Genomic DNA, 19,151 nt, shown 5'->3' on the forward strand with positions numbered 1-19,151 from the left:
GATTCTTACTTTACTAAAAATGAAAACAAAAATATTGAAGCCATTCTCCTCCTTCCCCCTCAATTTCAGATTACAAAGTGGTCCTTCTTCCTCTCTACATGTCTTCGTCAACATCCTCTTTCCTTTTTTGCAACACACTGCAAATTCAACTATCCCTCCTCCCATTAATCTTCATCCTTTCCCTATATACTGGTTCCTCCTCTACTGTCTTCCAACATGTCCAAGTCTCCACATCGTCAAAAAAACATTCTCTCCCCATCCCACCATCCTCTCAAAAAAATCACCCTATATCTCTGTCCTCTTATCAGCTAAATTCCTTAAAAAAGGTGTCTGTAATCATTGCCTCTAATTCTTCTCCTCTCATTAACTTTTCAGCTCTGTGCAATCTGGCTTTGGACTTTATCACTCAATTAAAACTGCTCTCTTCAAAGTTACCAACAATTTCTTTAATTGCCAAACATGATTACTTTTTCTCACTTCTCATCTTTTGCAATCTAAGCAGCTGCATTTGACACTGTTAACCATCCTGTTCCCCCGGATACCTGATCCTCTACAGGCTTTTTTGATACTAGTCCCTCCTGGTTTTTCTCCAACCTAACTACCCCTTTCTAATCCTACCTTTTGCTAATTCATCATCCAGATTAATATCCCCTCACTGTAGGTGTTGTGCACAGCTCGATCCTAGGCCACCTACTCTTCTCTTTCTACACTATCTCTTTTGGAGACCTCATCAGCTCTCATGATTTTAATTAGCATCTCTATCATATGATTTGATGACTCCCACATGTACGTGTCCAGCCCATTTCTCCCATGAGCTTCAATCTTGCATCACCAATTGCCTACTGCGCATTTCAAAATCGATATACCAGATATACCAGACACATCACCAAAATTAAATTCATCATCTTTCCCCCAAAGCCCACCACCCTCTCCCAAATTTCCTGAGCTCAGTTAAAGGCAGAACTGAACATATCCGAAAAAGTTTATATGATACCAACCCAGAAACAATGAAAAACCTGGTTATTAATTTTATCTCTGCATAATTGTTTCACCCCCTCAGAAAGAACCTCTGTACCTGAACTTCTGGTAGGAATTAGAGAGATATTCATTAATTATGCTTAGGTGAGAATTATCTCCCAAGAACATCTTGTTGGAGGCTGCATGTTGGAGCATCTTTGCAATAGAACCCAGGTTTCTTCGTTGGTCTGTGGTGAGCTGGCCTCCAGCGGACAGGTCAATGATGTCAAAAGCATCAGGGGCCACAATGGCTGGATTCATATACCGGTAGTAGAGCAGGTTACCAATAATCTGGGGAAAAGTTCAGGAGAGAAGTCCATGGAAGGCAAATACCACTTGATAGGATAATTGAAAACAAGAAAACATTTCAAAGTCAACTACTGGGGCAACTGGCGAAAAAATCCAGTTTCTCTCTCAAGCAGCCTTCAATGTTGGGATTAACCAAACTGATCAAATACCTTCTTACTCTAGCAGATGCAGAAAAAGGAAGAGAGCAGAAATGAAAAAAGCTACCTACTGAAGGAACAGATATGGAACATAAAAAGTGGCAGATTTAAAGATCTAGTCTACTGGAGCATCTTTCTCAACACTAAAGTTGAAAAGAGGAAGGCTATTCTCACTCACATGTTTCTTTTACACTCAGATGGGTAGGTGTTCACTGAAAAATGTTAGTTCATGTCAATGAGAAAGCTGGTCTAGTAAGTAGAAAGAATGGTTAACTTAGACTCACAATGCTGCAGCACTGTGCCTGGCCTACACGAAGAACTTAATAAATGCTGGCTGACTTGACTTGAGGTCAAAGGTCATCACTGTGACCCAGGGTATCAGAACTGGAATCTCAGTTTCCTCATAATGTTCACCCTGCTTACTTTATAGAGTTGTTAGAAGAATCAAAATGTAATAAAATGTCTAAAGCATTCTTTATTAGAATCAGAAAGGAACATACAAACCTACTATCATAAATGGTTAGTATGAATCCTTCTGGATGATCTAATTAGCAAGCCATGTGGTTAAAGTCTGCATCCTGTTCAATCCTGCTTTTGACACCATAGGCTTATCATGAAATGGGGCATTAACTCAACACGCATTCCCTTCACTGAAAGATTCAAGCAAACTCTCAGCTTTTCCCCTAAAGTTCCAGTCAGAAAAAAAAATTAATTCACCTGAAGAGAAAGTCTAGAATCGATGCCTCATTGAAGGAAAGCACAGAACTAGGAGAGAGGAGAAAACAGCATTCAGGTTTTAAAAAAAATAAAGTAAGAGCATAGCAGTATAAGGCAAAAAGAGTAGCCACTGTCTCAGCAGAAACAAACACGTTTGCAGCTCTTCCACCAGCAACCAGCAGAGGGAAGGATCCAACAGAGAAAAGACAGGGCTCAAAGAAATTTATTGCAAGACAGAAAGTTTCCTTTATAGGTAAAGTTTTTGCCTGCATCCATACTGGCTAAAATCACTGTACTAAGAGAATTATCAATGGGATTCCCATTCAGTATTCAGATGTTTTATTGCATCTAGATGAAGACACTTGCTACCAGTCCTACAGTCCAGTCTAGTTTTGTGCATTTCTCCACAAAGATAGAAGTCCATTTTTTCCAGGTTCTTACCTTTAGGAGCTCATCCTCACCAGCATCTGGGAACTTTTCATGCAGTGAATCTTTCAGGACCTTGGCAATGAAACGCATCCCATAACTATGGGAGGGACAATATTTTGTGAATTGACAAAGAGAAGGAAGGCAATGGATGGGTAATAAGCAAGGGCTAGGGAGGTCACTGCACTCACGGGATTTTGTCCACAGAGCCGACAATAGCAGAGAGGAATTTGTCGGTCACCGTCCTCATGTTCCTAATGGAGGAGTCAAGCCGAGTCTTTACCTCTTCATGAGACAGTGCCTGTTCAGGGGTCACGTCATATGGCAGTTTGCTGTTGAAAATGAAACCACAGAGAGCTAGGTCAGGCCAACATTCAGAAGAAGCCCAGAGCAGAAGCCAGCCTTTTCTGCGAGCCATGTGGCACAGTCCAATTTCAAACACTAGTAAACGAAAATGCCACACTTCTAACTTTAATCCACTCTCAAACAGGAAAATGTATGTGAGAGTCTTTGGAGAGTTATCTGCAAGTGCAGAATATTACGATGACAGGCGTGCTGGCCATCTTCATTAGAAGCTGGTGGCAGTTGCTTCTGACTGTCCCCAGAAAGTAAATAATCAGGTAATCTATATGTGAGCAGCAAAATCCTACAGCTTCTATTAAATGACAATCATGACTTCTCAAATGGCTGTAAAATAGGAACATGCTAACACTGAAACTTCAAGCTTGTTGGTGTTAAACAATATTTTAAACTTCTAAAAGTAGTCCTTTTATCAAATATAAATACGTCAAGTACTCTTACAATTGCAATAGCAAGACTGTTACAGAATTCCCTAGCACCTAGCACAGCAGACACGTCATATTTGCCCAACTGAGCAAAGAGAAGTTCTTAAAATACTCGATGGCACTTCGGCGCCAAGAGATGCAACAGATTCATAGAACTGACTACACTTGGATGATCGTAACTGAAGATACATACAAAACGGCTCCTCAGAGGACAATGCCAGAATGAAAGCAGCTCAGACGAGGCAGTAACACCGGGTCATCTGGAGCAACTCATGACCCAAGTCTACTCTATCAAAACAGAAAGGGAAAACCATCCTCTGGCTCGAACACTTCCTGTGATGGGGAACTCACTACCTAATGATGCAACTGACTAATTCTATTTGGGGGCACTTTAACAATAAACAACGTGGTGCTATGTAGAAAAATGACTAGAATTGGAATCAAAAAGCCTGGGTGTGACCTGATGTTTTCTACTTATGTGACCATAAAGTCAGATATGATATGATGATAACTTGGGGAAAGTTTTTCCTTATGCTGAGCTGAAATTTATAAAATGAGGGGCCTACATGATTCCTAAGGTCCATTTTGGCCCTAAATCAATGAAAAAATTTATTATATCCTTCCCAAGTCTTCTCTTGACAGGCTAACCCCAGTTCTTTCAACAACTCATTACAGAATATGATTCCAAGTCCTTTCACCTTCCCAGCCACCCGCCCTGGGAAATCACAGAGCAGAAAGAAACCAAATACTTGAGTTTAAAGTCTCTCATGCTCTTGTGACCCCAGGCAAGCCAACTCTTCTTTGAGCATAAGTTGGCACAGTTATAAGATGGGAGGGTAGTTCTAAGGAAAAAGCAAAAGTGCTCTTTGGAGTAGGAAAAAAAAGTGGAAACAATTTGGGTGTCAACTGATCAGGGAACAGATGAATAAACTTTGGTATCTGAATGGAATGGAATACGTTGGGACCATAAGAAAAAAACAAATACGGGGGGTTCAGAGAAATATGGGAAGACCTACATATGGCGCTACAGAATAAAATAAGCAGAAACAGGAGAACACTATATACAACTAGAGGCTCAGATTCAGCAGGTTCAATCTGGCCCCTTATGAATATGAGTGTCACAAATGGTGAGATTTCTTAAGACTCTACCCAACATGGCAAATCTTTAATTAACTTAGTTTTTCTTTGGCTGAAAAAATATATCTATATAAATACACAACTAGAATAATGTAAATGAAAAGAGCACTAAAAGGAAACTACATGACGGGGAAATGTAATGGCCAATCCTGACCCCATCTATCTCTGGCATTCCAAACGGAGGTAAAGGGAAGTTACAGGTGAGGAATGTTGTATACACTGTCTCACACACACACAGTCACTGTCTGGTGCTTGATTTTGCTTAACTGTCTTTCTTATCTACAGAGAAAGGCTTCTGGGGGAGTCTCTTGGGAAATGAAGGGGATGCAAAAACAGAAGGTATCAATAAAATCTGTGCAAAAAGCTTAAAGTGCTACCTAAGTGTGAGACTAATAGCGCCTTACACATTGTAAATGCCAATAAATATCTGTTCAAATGAAACCATTAACTGTCAGGGAATCACGTAACACAGTCAAGTGAATTATAATTATCACCACCAGCATCCTTTTTAAATGTGGAAGCCCAAACAAAACCCATCGGGCATGTTATCCATAAAGCAGAGTTCCACAGACTGTGACTTCACTCTTTCTTAACATAATACCCCTCTTAAAGCAGACCAAAAGGGCAGGAGCTTTTTGGCTACAATGATCACACTACTGACTCACACTGACTATACAGACCATTAAAGTCCTCAGGTCTTCTTCATGTAAAATGCCTTCTTTTATGATATCCCTTAGTTCTGAAGAGTCAGGACTATCAGATGAATGACTATTTTAGTTTCTCTGTCTAAATGGCTGACTGCTCACAGGAGAACATCTCATCCTTTCCTTCTTTCACTTGGATAAAGGACACAAAAGTGGTCCAACATCATGACCTCCTCACTGCAAGAACAGGTTCTTATGCCAAACAATCTGAGCTATCACTAACATGTTATTCGAAGAACCAAAGTTCTCTGGATATCATGTCAGAAAAGCTACATAAAGGACAGCAAAAGAGAGCAGTGATCTGAGAGAAAAGTCAGCTGAAGTGACCAGACCTTGCTTCTCCTGTTTGAGACTCCATCTGATTGACCCAAGACTTGTAAATATCCACAGGGTCGGTTTTGATGTTGAGGGATTTGTCATCCATGATCTCCTTCACGACAGGGGCCAGGATCTGCCGCAAGGCGTTCTGGCCCCGAGCACCCCGGTTGAAGCTCACAACCATTTTAATAACCGTAGGATTTCCAGTCACAATCTCTTGAATCTGATCTACCTTTGATCTACAAGAGAAAAGATGGAAAATGAAAACAATTTGAATATATATTCCATCTACACACTCCTCCCCACCCCAATCCTAGACGAGTACCTTGTGGCAACAGTAATGTTTATAAAGAAAAAAGACTATTTGTAATGACAAAAAACTGGAAATAAACTGCTCGCTGATTAGGGAATGAACAAATTATGACATGTAAATACAATGGAATATTATTATAATGTAAGAAATGGGATTCTATCTCCTGCCTCCTGTCCTTTACACTGTCCTCCCTCACTTTTGCCTCTTCCCTTCATTCAAGAGCCAATTTCTACACGAACCATTCCTGGATCCTCCTCCCTATCTCTGCCTTCCACTCCATGATCACCATGAATTCCATGCATTTATCTTGTACACGATGATTTGGGAAGAGTTCCCTAAGCCACGGAAATCACAGATCCAGTCCCTATCCCAATCGTATATATATTTATGCACGGGGTCTCCCATAAGTCTTTGTTGTGTTATAAGACTCAGGCCTGAACAATTTCATGCTACACAAAGCCTCGTAGGATGTCTCCCTCCACACACCATAAGCTCCTTGAGGTGAAGGACAGTTTCATTTTTGTCCTTGTATGTCTAGTACCTAGTACAGCATGTACAGATGGTCGAGAGGTCGGCTTTAACAGGGTACTTTTGTGAGCGCCTTATCAACGAACATTTGCATCCCTGCTCCCCAACTGCAGGCTGACTCAGGGAGCCTCCTTCTCAGCCCTAGTGAATGCTAGAACCACACTGGTGAGAGCTGAGTGAGACACGTCCTCCAAGCCTAATGGGCAGACCTCTTCTGCACTCACAGAAAAGACCCATCAATCCCTGAGACAGGGATTCCCCTCAGAACGCTGAAGGAGGACATCAGGGCCTGGAATGACGTACTTTCCGCCCCTACCCGACCACAAGACACACACGTACTTGATCTCCTCTTGAAGGGCTGTCTTAAAGAGACGCAGCAGCAGGTACTCCTCTCGTTGGTTGGAGGCATAGTTGTACAATGTGAAGATCACAGAATCCATGAACTTCGTGGACTTGTTCTGGGGCATCTGGAAAATCAGCTTGGCCAGATAGGTAGGGTTGGTCTGCGATTAAAGCAAGCAAGGGATAAAAAGGACTCAGGTACACAACAAAATATTAGGGAACTTTGGAAACTAAAGTGAAACAACAGGCAGCCCAGCATAGCAGAGATGGCCCTGGCTCTGAAGTCAGAGGGCCTGGTTTGAAATCACAGACACAACACTTTTATTTAAGTGTCACAGGGCAAGTCAATTTACCTTTCTATGTCTCCATTTCCTCATTTTGAAAATGAAGGGGATCAATTCAATGACCTCTAAGGTCCCTTCCCAGCTCTATACAATCTTATCCTCCTCCTCTCTCCCAGTATATCCAAGAAGTAAACAGTAATCCCATAAAGAAAGAGCTACAGCTGAGCCCTGGACAAGGTTCAGCTTTGCGCCATCTCTGCACTGGAAGGGTCTGCAGAGATCAACTCATCTAACCAGCAGAGGCCACAAAGATGCCTCTTCCTGGTATAAAAGGACTCTGGGTTCTTAAAGGCTCCACCTGCAGAACTGTTTGAAGCACAGCCTCCACCACACACTGACTCTGTCTCATGAAGCCTCATCACCAGCAGTGGCCACTTGGTGATGATTTCAGACGCTCAAACGTCGGGGAGCTGTCCTTGACATCCAGCCTACATTTGTCTCTGTCTTTTTTTCCCCCACCTCATTCTGCCCTCTGGGCCAAGAACAAGTCCTTCTTCCACCTGAGAGATTTTCAAACAGGTGATGTCAGCTCTCAGGCCCTTCCCCACATCTCCCCTCATCCCCAGCCAAGTTCCCTTTTCCAGACTAAAAGCCTCTAGTTCCTTCAACCACTATTCCGATGGCATGGACTCAAGGCCCTTCACCATGTTCTAGATGTTCTTCAGCTCATCTTCCTAAATTGTTGGGCCCAGCACTGAACCCAGGACTCCAGGTACTGTCTGACCAGGGCAGAGTGGAACAGGACTTCTCCTGCCAAGATTAATCCAGCTTGAGGTTGAATTCACATTCCTGACTGCCATCACAAACTGTTCACTCAGGCTGAGTGAGTGTGCCACTAAAACTCCTTTGAGAACAACCTGCCATCTAGCCTTGCCTCTCAACTTAAGACTTAAGAAGTTCATTCTTTCAACCTAAATTTAAGACTGTAGATTTATTCCTACTTAAAAAATTTTTTTTTAGTTCAGTCTGATGCTCTAGTCTGTAAAAATCTTTTTGAATACCAAATCTATTATCTACGATGTTAGCTGTCCCTTCCAGCTTTGTGTCATCAGTAAATTTCATAAGCATATCACCTATGCTTTTATCCTGGTCATTACTGATAAAAATGGGACACAGCATAGGACTAAGCACAGGCATCAGAGGCCTTCCACTAGAGATCTCTTACAAGCTGATCACGCCATTAAAAATTACTCTGAGTCTGGCCATTCGACCAGTTCTAAACTAATCTAAACATACTATCATTGTGTTCACACTTCTCCACCTTGTTCACAAAAGTTTCATGAAAAATTTTGCCAAATGCTCTCCTGAAATCTAAGTAAACTATATTAATAGCATTCCCCAATCTACTAGTTCATTAACCATATCCAAAAAAGGCAAGAAAAAAGGAAAAAGGCTAGTCTAGCATGACCTGTTATTGATTAATCCATGTTAGCTTTTTGTGATCATCACTTCCTTTTCAGATGACCATCAAATGTCCCTTTAGTAATACCTTGCAGAGGTCTGCTAGGAATCCAAGTTAAGCTCACAGGCCTATAATTAAAAAAAAAAACTCCATTGCCCTCCATTAAAAAAAAAATCAGGACCTTTGCTCCTCTCTCATCTCGTGGTACTGCTTCCATTTTTGAGAACAGTAATCCTACCTTACAGCTTTCGCATGTATTTCATCAGGGTCAGGTTGACCTGGAATCATCAAGGTCCATCACCTAATACCTGCTACCTACTCTTACTATTAATCCCCTATGTGAATGAAAAACTAATACCACTTACCTGCAACAGATAAAACAGGTGCTGATAAGCTTCCAGTTTCTCTCTTTTCTCTTTGCTCAGAGCCTTAAGACCGCCCTTCTGCTTGTTCAACATCATCATGTCAGACAACTGCTCTTTATTCTTCTTGGTAAGTTTTTTGCTATGGGAAACAACATCCTAAAAGACAATCGATACCCAGGTCAGATACTTTCCAAAATGAGCACTGCCCATTGCACAAATGTATTCTCAACCAAATCCCTTCAATATCATGAATCACCTTCTAACTTAATAGAGACTCAGGTCCCAGAATCTGAACTCCGTTCCAATCCCTTGTTCTATCCAATAGTACTTCAGAGCAATTCTCACAGGATAATGCCCAAAGCACTTAAAAAACTGCCTAGAAAGAATAGTTAACAGAGGGCAGAGCAAACCTCTGAGGAAGTAAAAGAGAGAAGTAATTGAACAGTACTATCTTCCATTAAGGCCCAATATCCCTGAAAGAGCCCATATTATGCCCATACCTGTAATGTGATTTTATTTTTCACTAGTAGTCCAATCTTGATGTCCATGAGATTCAGGTCATTTTCCAACTGTTGATTAGATCGGATGAGGGTCACAACCTCTTCCCTCATCTTCATGAGATCAAGTTCCTCTTGAAAATCTTGGTCGTTCTGATCCAAAAGATGGACGAACTTTCGGACAACCACCATAGGGGGATCCTCAGCATTGACTGCCAGAAAGAAGTGCATCGAACACAGAAAGAAAACATGACAAAAAAGGCTAAGACTCAGAAAATATCAACATAGTAATATAGAAACAAAGCTCACTATAGACATTTATAGCCAAGACATGGAGGCATTTGTTTTGAGATTTATCAATAGAGAAAGAAAAATGTGGTCTCCTGAACATTTCCAGCCACACAATAGGGGCCAGTAAAAAGAGACACTGTGCCAAGAATTAGAAAAACAGGCATAAAACCCTGTCATTTCTTGACTGGGGAAATTTTTTTCCACATGAGTTATGTCTGATAAGAGTCTTATATCCAAGATACATCATATATGTGTGTACATGTGTACATATATCTACAACTAAAAGCTCTTCCAAATGGATAAGTGGTCATAGAATATGAACAAACTTTTCAAATGAAGAATTATAAACCATTAATAACTACATGGAAGATTGGTCCAAATCACTAAAAGTGAGAGAAATGAAAATCAAACTAACTCTAAGATTTTACCTTCCCACTGAGAAATTTAGAAAAGATAACAAAAGACAGAAATAGTCACAAGTGGAAGATCTGTATAAAGACATACACAGTAGGTAGAGCTTTGAGTTGGCCATTCTGGGAAGCAATTTGGAATTATGATTTTTAAAAAAGTGTCCATATTATTTGACTCAGAGAAATCACTGGGAGGTACGTACATGCCAAGGAAGTCAATGATAGAAAGGTCCCACATACAGTGGGACACCAAAATAGTCCTAGCAACACATTTTTGGTAGTCAGAAACTGGAATGAAGGGTCCACAGAACAGAAAATAGCAAATAAACTGTGGCATGTGAATGTAACGGAATACTACAGCACTAGGAGAAACAAAAGACGTGAAACAAATGTTACTAGGAAAACACAAACAACCCAAAGCTAGAGTGAAAACGGACTCAAAACAAAACTGAACACTATGTAATACAATGACCAATATTGGCCCCAAAGTTCAGAAGATAAGAAAATGCACCTCTGTCCCTTCTTTGCAAAGCACAGGGACCAAGGGCATGAAATATTATTATATTTACTGTGAAACACAGTTGGTGTGTTGGTTTTTCTGAAATGCTTTTTTTCTTGTCTCTTTTTAAATATTTGTTACAAGTGACAGCTCCCTGGGTGCAGGAATGGGGAAGTACATATTCGTGAATCAATGAAAACAAGATCGTAAATCAATGAAGGAAAATAAAACTGTAATTTCAAAAAGTCTTGCTTTTGTATAGCACCATAATCTCCAACCGAAATACAAATACCAAAGAATAATGCAAACCTAATGCTACACAATAGATTCCCTATCACCACCACAATTCACAGTTAACTTACTGAGTGTTTTGTAGTCATCCCGAGCTTTGTTTGCCCGAATGAAGGCCTGGATTTTTATTATGTCTTTTATCTAAAGATTTAAGAAGAAAAAAAATTCCTGTTCTCATTAAACCAACAAAAAAAAAAGTATAATTATTACACTGGGAGGTCACATGTGGATTCTTACATGGTCTCTGAAATACTGTAATCTGTCTTTGTAACGCTTTCTAGCCTGATGCATTCTTGCCAGGGACTGAATCTGTGAAAAAGTAATAAAGAAAATCAGATAATGTCTTTACCCCCTGACCCTTACCATCCCTAGGAATATCATTCATTCTGGCACAGCTCAAGCCAACGTACCTTTATAACTTCATCTTTATGAGAGCGTAGGTATCCTAAACGATCTTGATATGACTTCTTTTGTTTGTACCCCCGCCACTGAGACTGAAACCATCAAATATCAAAATGTGAGTGGTTTTCTCTCATCACTGGAAAAGAACTTAATTCCTATCCTGATTCAGTATTTGAATTTAGGTGCTGATGTGGCATCACAATTTCCATTTTCTATGCCCATGCCACCTTACATTTAGAATTAGAATTTTTAAAGCCCTTTCATATGCACTATCTCATTTAATCTGGAATTTACAAAAATCAGGCAGAGGTAGTTATTATTTACTTCTATTTTTACAGATGAAGGAACTGCGGATCAGAGAGGGTGTCTTGCTTGGGCAAGATCACACAACTAATAATGGAGCCAAGACTACATGATTCCATATCCAATGCTCTAATATGTTTCACTATTTTCTAGTTTTGAGTCATTAAAGATTTGAAACAAAATAGGTAATACCCTCTGATCTAGTCTCCTTCAACACAAAGCAAGGAGTAATAATAAAAATATCTCCAATTTATGTGGGGATTTATAATTTTACAAAGCATTTTCTAGACATCATCTCACTTGATCTTCATGAAACATTACTATTTCTGTATTAGATGAGAGGAAACAGGTTTTGAGATAGGCTAAGGAATTTGAAGAAGATCACTTAGGTAGTAATTAGCAGATGTGAGACTAGAACCCAGGTCCTCTCAGTCTACATCCAGTAAAAATTCCAGGTCTCCTTCTGTTTGATAGCAGACCTTCACACCTGGTGGCCAGCAGTCCTGATACTGGCCACCAGGTATGAAGGTCTATTATCAAGCACATAATAATGAGTTAGAACTATAGTTAAAAGAATGATCATGCATGTTATCAAAAAGGTCAGACTAATGAGCTCCACAGAGTTTGGTACAGAAAAGAATCATCTGAAAAAATCAATTCTAAAAGTTGAACTTTCTACCTATGGGCACTAAAAGTCCATTCTCTATCTAAATGCACATAGAGCTAAACAAAGTACCTGGATGCAAATGATGGCAGGGACTTGCTTCTTGAGGAAGTTCATCCGGGACCTGAAATCCTGACGAACTAGGTACCCACGACAAGCAGCCTGAAGCTTGGTGATTAGGCTCTCATTGGCCAGCCACAATTGCTCCCGGTTGTAGGCAGCTGTCACTCCAGAGATGGAACTCTTCAACAAAAAAAGTTGAATACCATCAGAGGACAATGAGTTATCACATTAAAAACACAAAGAACACAAAGATACAAATGATATAAAAGCATCGTCCATGACAAAGAAATCCAGTTTCACAATGTATAAATTCATTCTAGTGCTTCCTTAAAGGGTCACAGCAATGTTTTCCAATGTCCATTTTCCATGGCCAATTCCAAGCCAATTTGAGAATTTTCCTCCTTTATTAAAAAGATTTCATTATCAGAATCTGATTAATTTTTATCCTCAAATTTAATGTTTATCTTCCCTAATTTCATACCACCAGATTCATCTATTCCTCCCTATGATTCTAAGAGCCAGAATTTATAGCATTTATGTAACACTTAACAGTCATTAATTAGTCCTGTGCAATTCTTAATTAAGCCACAAAGATACAAATTTCAAGCTATAGCTAGGAAACAAATATAACGATTCACATTACTAATACCTCAATCCATTGACCATTTAACTCTCTTGTGGGCAAAGACTGTGCCTAAATATGTTTAATTGCTTAAGAAGGTTCTCAAGTGCACTTTTATCATTAGGTCTTTGTGGAGGACAAATCCATGCTCAACTTTCACTTCATTTTTTATTACGGGTTACTATAATACTACCTAACCAACGACTTCATACCAAGATATAGCCTTCCCTGTTGCTTACCTCCAACAGGATAAAGAGGGCTCAACACCATTAAAATGGAATCCAATTTACTATCAGGAAGTTCTCAACAACAGAGATCTTGTAGGGTCTCCTTTGAAAAAAAATTCTACTTATCTGGGATGGGTAAGTTCTGACAAAGGGAACTCAATAACCTCTCGGGGTCTTCCTTGGGCCTCCTTTTCAAAGATTCTTTAAAAAATATACATAATCTTGACCTATATCATTTTACTAGGTACATCTTTCTCTGCAATTGATAAGATTCAGAGATATTCAGAAGGGACTTCAGAGAATCATCTAGTCCAATTTGCATCTTGAAAGGAATTCCTTCTACATTTAGAATCTCATTGGAAGACTGCTCATGAAAAAAATCTATCTTCCAAGAAATCCATTTCACTTTTGGCAAGCTCTAATTACAGGTGAATTTTTTTTTGAAACTTCATGTTGGACCTTATCTTATTAACTTAATTTTATTAGATTCAGACTATCATTCTGATGTGTTGAGAAGTTTTTGGATCATGTATCTAACAACAAAAGAAGTTACTTATTATCTACAGTTTAATGTCATCCACAACAGTGACATCAAGCTCAAATAGAACTAGATCCCTTCAGGCCTTACTTTACTTGTGAGGAGACTGAGGCCTAGGGAAGTTTCCTGTAATCAACCAGAACAGAAACAGGACTAGAACCACTGCTTTAGGACACTATCGTCCTGCCCAGATGTTACTAGGACCCATATGAAGGACAAGAGAATGTTCTTTCTTCGATCACCAATGGGTCGGTCACTTTGCCATATCCCACTTAAACTGGACCATAAGAAACAAGTTACACAATTATAGTCCTTTGTAAACTACATAATTCACATATTTTTTGCAATTTAATTAGTCTAGACTGAGGAGCTTTGATATACAACTCACATATTCTGGATCTTCATTTAACATTTTTACCTATGCATTAACATTAGATCTGAACTCAAAAGCATTATCTAAGCGTCTGCCGAGCAAACGTTCCTTATTTCAGAGAAGGGCCTTGTTTCATAAAGCCACCTACCTGGATCTCCTCCCGAGAGAGATGGGTTGTATTTTGCACAAAGCCGGGGGGCTCATCCCATCCACCTTCTTTGGTCTCCAAGTTGTGGTAGTAATGATACCCGCCCTTCACCCAGTGCTTCACCCACTTGCTATTATTGTCACCTGGAAGCAAGGAAGGATGAATGGCATTTCATTTTAATGAATATATGGCCTTCTTTTGAACCCACTTTGATGAAATAGACAATATAGGTTCCAACCAAGGGTCTTTATTGGCAACAACAAATGGAACACTTGAAGCCCAAAAGAAATACCTTCTCCAGGGAGAGTTTCCTACAATCTTTCTAATGAGGCATGCTGTGGTCATCGAGTCCTTTCCCCCACAACCAGCCACCCTCCTCTTCCCACCACACTAACTCTCTTACACATTAATTTCCCTTGCAACCAGAACACATATTCTTATTTCTCCCCTATTCACCTGCTGAAAGTTTTTTCTTCTTCAAATCTTCAAGGTCTTTCTGATAAGATTCAGCACATTCAGGGGTAACTCCATATAAGCCAACATCAGGAGAACGAAGGGCAACAAGGGTCTGGCCAACGTCACCAGCATCCACTGCTTCATTAATAGCCAAGACTCCTAAGGCAACTAACACAAGCAGGAAGGATTATTAGAGACTATTTACACAAAGAATTAAAAAAAATACATAAGGGCATATCTAAAGTGATACAGAATGAAAAAAAAAAACAGAACCAAAAGAATACATATATTGACTACAACTACATAAGGTAAGACTTTACACAGTAACCAAACTCTAGTCAATGGCAATGTTGATACCAACTTGTAGAAATTAAAGCAGATAAACAAATTACAAATTACAAAAGGGTACTAAGTCTGAATAATAAAGCTTCTCGCAGTCACAATCACTCTATTATGTTTTTTGCCTAACTGTTAGAGAATATGTGCTGATAATTTGTGTGCTCATTTAGGCTTGTCTGTCATGTAAAAAAATTATGAATAAAAAAGAAGCACATTAAAGACAATCTAGATTGATAAGTTCATCTATATAATTGTTTTGATATACGATATATCCCACACACAATCAGGTCATTGGCACAACCCCATTTTGGCATTCTTTTAAGAGTACTAAAGATAAGTGATAGCAAGAACAAAATCAGAAATTGATACGTACATTTTTGTGCCTCTTCTGTATCTTTGTTTGCCTGCCAGATCCCACCCTGAATTTCATCCAACCACAGCACAGCTGATTCATCCTGAATTTCCTAAGAATTAGCAAAAATAGGCCAACATTAAATACCCAAATGAGTGGCAAACTGAAGGTGCAGGTTTTAAATGACCATGTGTCTGAAGGCTCCTTCCAAAACAAAATAGAATGAAGTTACTTTGATCTGAAAGAAAAAACATAATTTAACATCGTATACTCTTGGCCAGGAGTAGCTGCTCAAGATAAGACTAAAGTCAGGTGATCAAAATACTCCGGGCACAGAAGCTCTAAAAAAAACCCTCCTGTGATCAGTGATTCCTCATGCAGCTGAGGCCTTCTTTTGTTCTCAAAGTCTCTAAGAGCAAAGCACAAGCTCTAGTAGGTTCTCCCAAGTGGAAAAGTTCTAAAGACAATGCCAGGAACAGACTGCAGCTGCTGCTAAGGCCCAGACCAGCTGACTGCCACGAGGCTCCTCACCACAGTGAGCTTGGACTGCCAAGCAATCAATTTTTGGCTCTCGGGCAATGGGAATAAAAACCAACTTTCTGACCTCCGTGGCCCCTTGGTACAGTGACGGTAGTTGAATGAAGGAAAAAGATGCTAAAAATCTTGAATTTTTAAACTTTTCAAACATTGAATTTTTGGTGCTGTGAGCTGAAGCTTCACAGAAAGACATCTCATAAGATCTCAAAGAGGTAGAAGAGATAGTTGGTTTCATATTGTGCCCAAAAGTATCAACACACATCATTCCATAGAATTAGGAGGAAAAAGTCCATCTGTATATTATGAATGTTCTTTTCAAGGAGAGAGAGTTGTAAGGCTTTGCCATGGCACAACCCAATATTTACCTCTAAAATGAGGCCAACTACATCTTACCAGACAAGAAATAATTAACTATTTATGTCGGAGTCATTTCAGAATAAACTGTAGCAACTCATACGGTCAAGTGATGACAGAAAATATCCAAAATAAAATAATACCAAATTAGAAAGGATTTTTAAAAAGACTACATGTAATTATAGAAGCTCCAATCCAAACTCTTTAGTAAACTGTCAACTCTGAGAGATGGGAAACTGAAAAAAGTAAAGATATGAATCCTATCATCATTTTTTTCAGTGTAAGTTTTTATTGACATTTCTGTTTCTTACCTCACTATAGTATCTCCATGTATCCCTCCCCTTCTCCTCCCAGGGAGCCATCCCATATGAAAAACAGTAATTTTTAGAGGGGAAAGAAAAGACAGAAAAGTCTGCAAGTGTGAATGTGCAACACCTGCAGACCTCTCACCTCCAAGAAAGGGTAGGTGGGGGTGTATTCTCGTCTCTCTTCATTTAAGTCATGCTAGACTGTTATAATTTTGTTACATTTACTTTTGATTTTTTGGTGTATCTTTTCTTCTATTTGATGTAGTTACTGTGAATGTTGTGAAGTCACTGTGAATATTTATTTCACTCTACTTCATTTCATATCGATCTTTCCACTCCTCTATGAATTCATCACCTTTTCTTACAGCACAGTTCTATTCCACTACATTTATGTACCACAATTTGTTTATCTACTCCCTATTTCACAGGCACCTACTTTGTTTCCAATTCTAAGCTATCACAAAAAGTGCTGTTACAAATACTCTGGAATATAGGAGGACTTTTTTTTAAATACATGGTTTCCTAGAAGTATATTCCAAGGAATGGAGTCTTTGGTTCAAAGGGTATGAGTGTTTTAATCACTTTATTTGCATAAATACAAATTGCTCTCCAAAATGTACCATTTCACAGCTCCACCAATTAGAGTGCCAATCTTTCCACAATATATCCAACACTGACTGCTACCACTTTTTGTTGTCTTTGTGAATTTGCAAGGTGTGAGGTATTTATTTTTGCATTTTTTGTATTATTAGTGATTTGAAGTATTCTTTCATGTAGTTGTGAATACTCTGCAGTTCTTTTGAGAACTTTCCGTTCCTAGCCTTTAACCATTTATGTAATGGGAAATGCCTATCATCATTTCTTAGAGAAGTTTAACAGATGTGAAACTCACCACAGTAAGGCAGAAAAGAGCCTAGAAATGCCTCAAGCAGCAAACGCTTGTTGTTCCTGACAAGTAAAGAAATATAAAAACTACAGACAACATGGGTTGACCAAAAGTTCATTTACAAAACATTACAAAGGAGGATAAAGACAACTGCCATCTATATTGCCTGAAAAAACATTGAAAAGTAATTTAGGAGACTAAGGGGAAACGTTTCAGAGAAATTCAGACTCAGAATTTGATGTGAGACCAGCTGAGACAGATCACCCTTTGAGGATGTGCAGATAAAACTGGAAAAAAGTTAACAAATAGATATGAAATGGAACAGATCTTGAAGTGTTTTTTTTCACAGAGATCTATTCTCATTAGCGATGATAGTGAAATGACTACATTTGGAACTCACTACATGGATTGACACTTAAAATGCAGAAGTCAGAAAAGGTGGCTGGAAATAACCAAAAACATACAGGAGAAATTCATGCTCGGGGCACTACAGTTTTAAAGATACTCAATGATTGATGTTCAAAAAATCTTTAATAGGCAAAGATTTCAAAAGCGCAGAAAAAGATCACAGATGCTATTATAACCCAGAAAAGATGACGTCAGTAACTACCAACCCCATATGTCAATATTCAGCTCTCCATAAAAATCAGTGGGTTGCCTACTGAACTGAATTTCATAATCTGGCCAAGGTATAGTCTTTGTCCACTTCTGTTTCCTGTACATATTATTAATCTCTCTGGAGTAAAGGTGGATCATTGATAATATCTCTGATAACATGTATATGAAAAGTAGTAACTGGCAAGTTTTCTCAGACTGTTTCATACAGCTAATAGTCTACTACATAATTGACTTAGAGCTATAGAGAATATAAGGCTTCCTGGTATTCTGTTTGTTGGATTTTTTTTTTAAGCATTTGACTTGGTAGAGAAAAATGAAGCTTTGAAGGCAAATTATTTCTTATGCATTCATTAAGGTCGCACAAGATTCTGTGACAGATGAAATCACAGAAATAACTTTGCTCATTAATCTGTTAAATCAGTATCAAGCAGAGTGAAGAGGAATTGATTAAAGGTATTTCGCAGTGTCATGGACTGTGAAAGGTCCAAATAAGACAAGGAATTCCCTAAAGATGCTTCTATTCAAACACAATATTGTGCCCTCTTCCATTAACTTTATGGTTACCCCAAAGAGATTAGTTTAATAACCCACACTGAAAAATCTAAGTAGATGCAGAACACACAATGGTCAAATTATGCCATCCAGTTATATAGGCACCCAACCAAGTTAGTTCATTTATACATTTATCTTTGACAATTGTTACAAGTAAGATAATATGTTACACCCAGAATTTAACAGGAAGAAAAAGTCACTTTAGTAATAATGGACTTGGTGATCAGTGAGGTCACTTCCATACCTAAATATATTGTGCTCTGAGCCTTTTTCAGAAAGAACAAGAGACAACAGATGGGTGCCCCTACTGTTGCAATGATATCCCAAAACACTAGAAGAACCAAGGGAGCACTTCCAGCATGTTGGGTATATATCTTATGAAGGATTAAAGAAAAGACAAGAATAAGACTCATAGAGAATAAGAAGGAACTAACAGGTTGCAATTTACACCAAAAGAGAAAGTACACCAACAAGATCACAGCTCCACAGAAGTATTAAAATTTATAGATCTTTAATCACATAATTTGCCATCTGTAAGAGGAAACAAAAGAGCAATTTAATAAAAGTTGAGCAGAGC

The 19,151-nt window shown here is 38.9% G+C and overlaps 1 protein-coding gene across 1 annotated transcript in view; it reads right to left on the minus strand.

The window, feature by feature from the left end:
* IQGAP1 (IQ motif containing GTPase activating protein 1) overlaps positions 1-19,151 on the minus strand; it is a 125,027-nt gene that overhangs the window by 20,579 nt on the left and 85,297 nt on the right. The window contains exons 16-29 of the mRNA XM_036734398.1: positions 15,341-15,431; positions 14,629-14,796; positions 14,173-14,315; positions 12,274-12,444; positions 11,243-11,326; positions 11,070-11,141; positions 10,904-10,973; positions 9,345-9,553; positions 8,845-9,000; positions 6,731-6,894; positions 5,565-5,789; positions 2,798-2,938; positions 2,622-2,706; positions 1,076-1,308 (exon numbers count right to left, since the gene is read on the minus strand). Of these exons, the coding sequence (XP_036590293.1) occupies positions 1,076-1,308; positions 2,622-2,706; positions 2,798-2,938; positions 5,565-5,789; positions 6,731-6,894; positions 8,845-9,000; positions 9,345-9,553; positions 10,904-10,973; positions 11,070-11,141; positions 11,243-11,326; positions 12,274-12,444; positions 14,173-14,315; positions 14,629-14,796; positions 15,341-15,431 (2,012 nt within the window). The remainder of the gene's footprint in view (positions 1-1,075; positions 1,309-2,621; positions 2,707-2,797; positions 2,939-5,564; positions 5,790-6,730; positions 6,895-8,844; positions 9,001-9,344; positions 9,554-10,903; positions 10,974-11,069; positions 11,142-11,242; positions 11,327-12,273; positions 12,445-14,172; positions 14,316-14,628; positions 14,797-15,340; positions 15,432-19,151) is intronic.

The sequence above is a fragment of the Trichosurus vulpecula genome, chromosome 8, assembly GCF_011100635.1.
Source record: "Trichosurus vulpecula isolate mTriVul1 chromosome 8, mTriVul1.pri, whole genome shotgun sequence".
In the NCBI taxonomy this organism is placed as follows: domain Eukaryota; kingdom Metazoa; phylum Chordata; class Mammalia; order Diprotodontia; family Phalangeridae; genus Trichosurus; species Trichosurus vulpecula.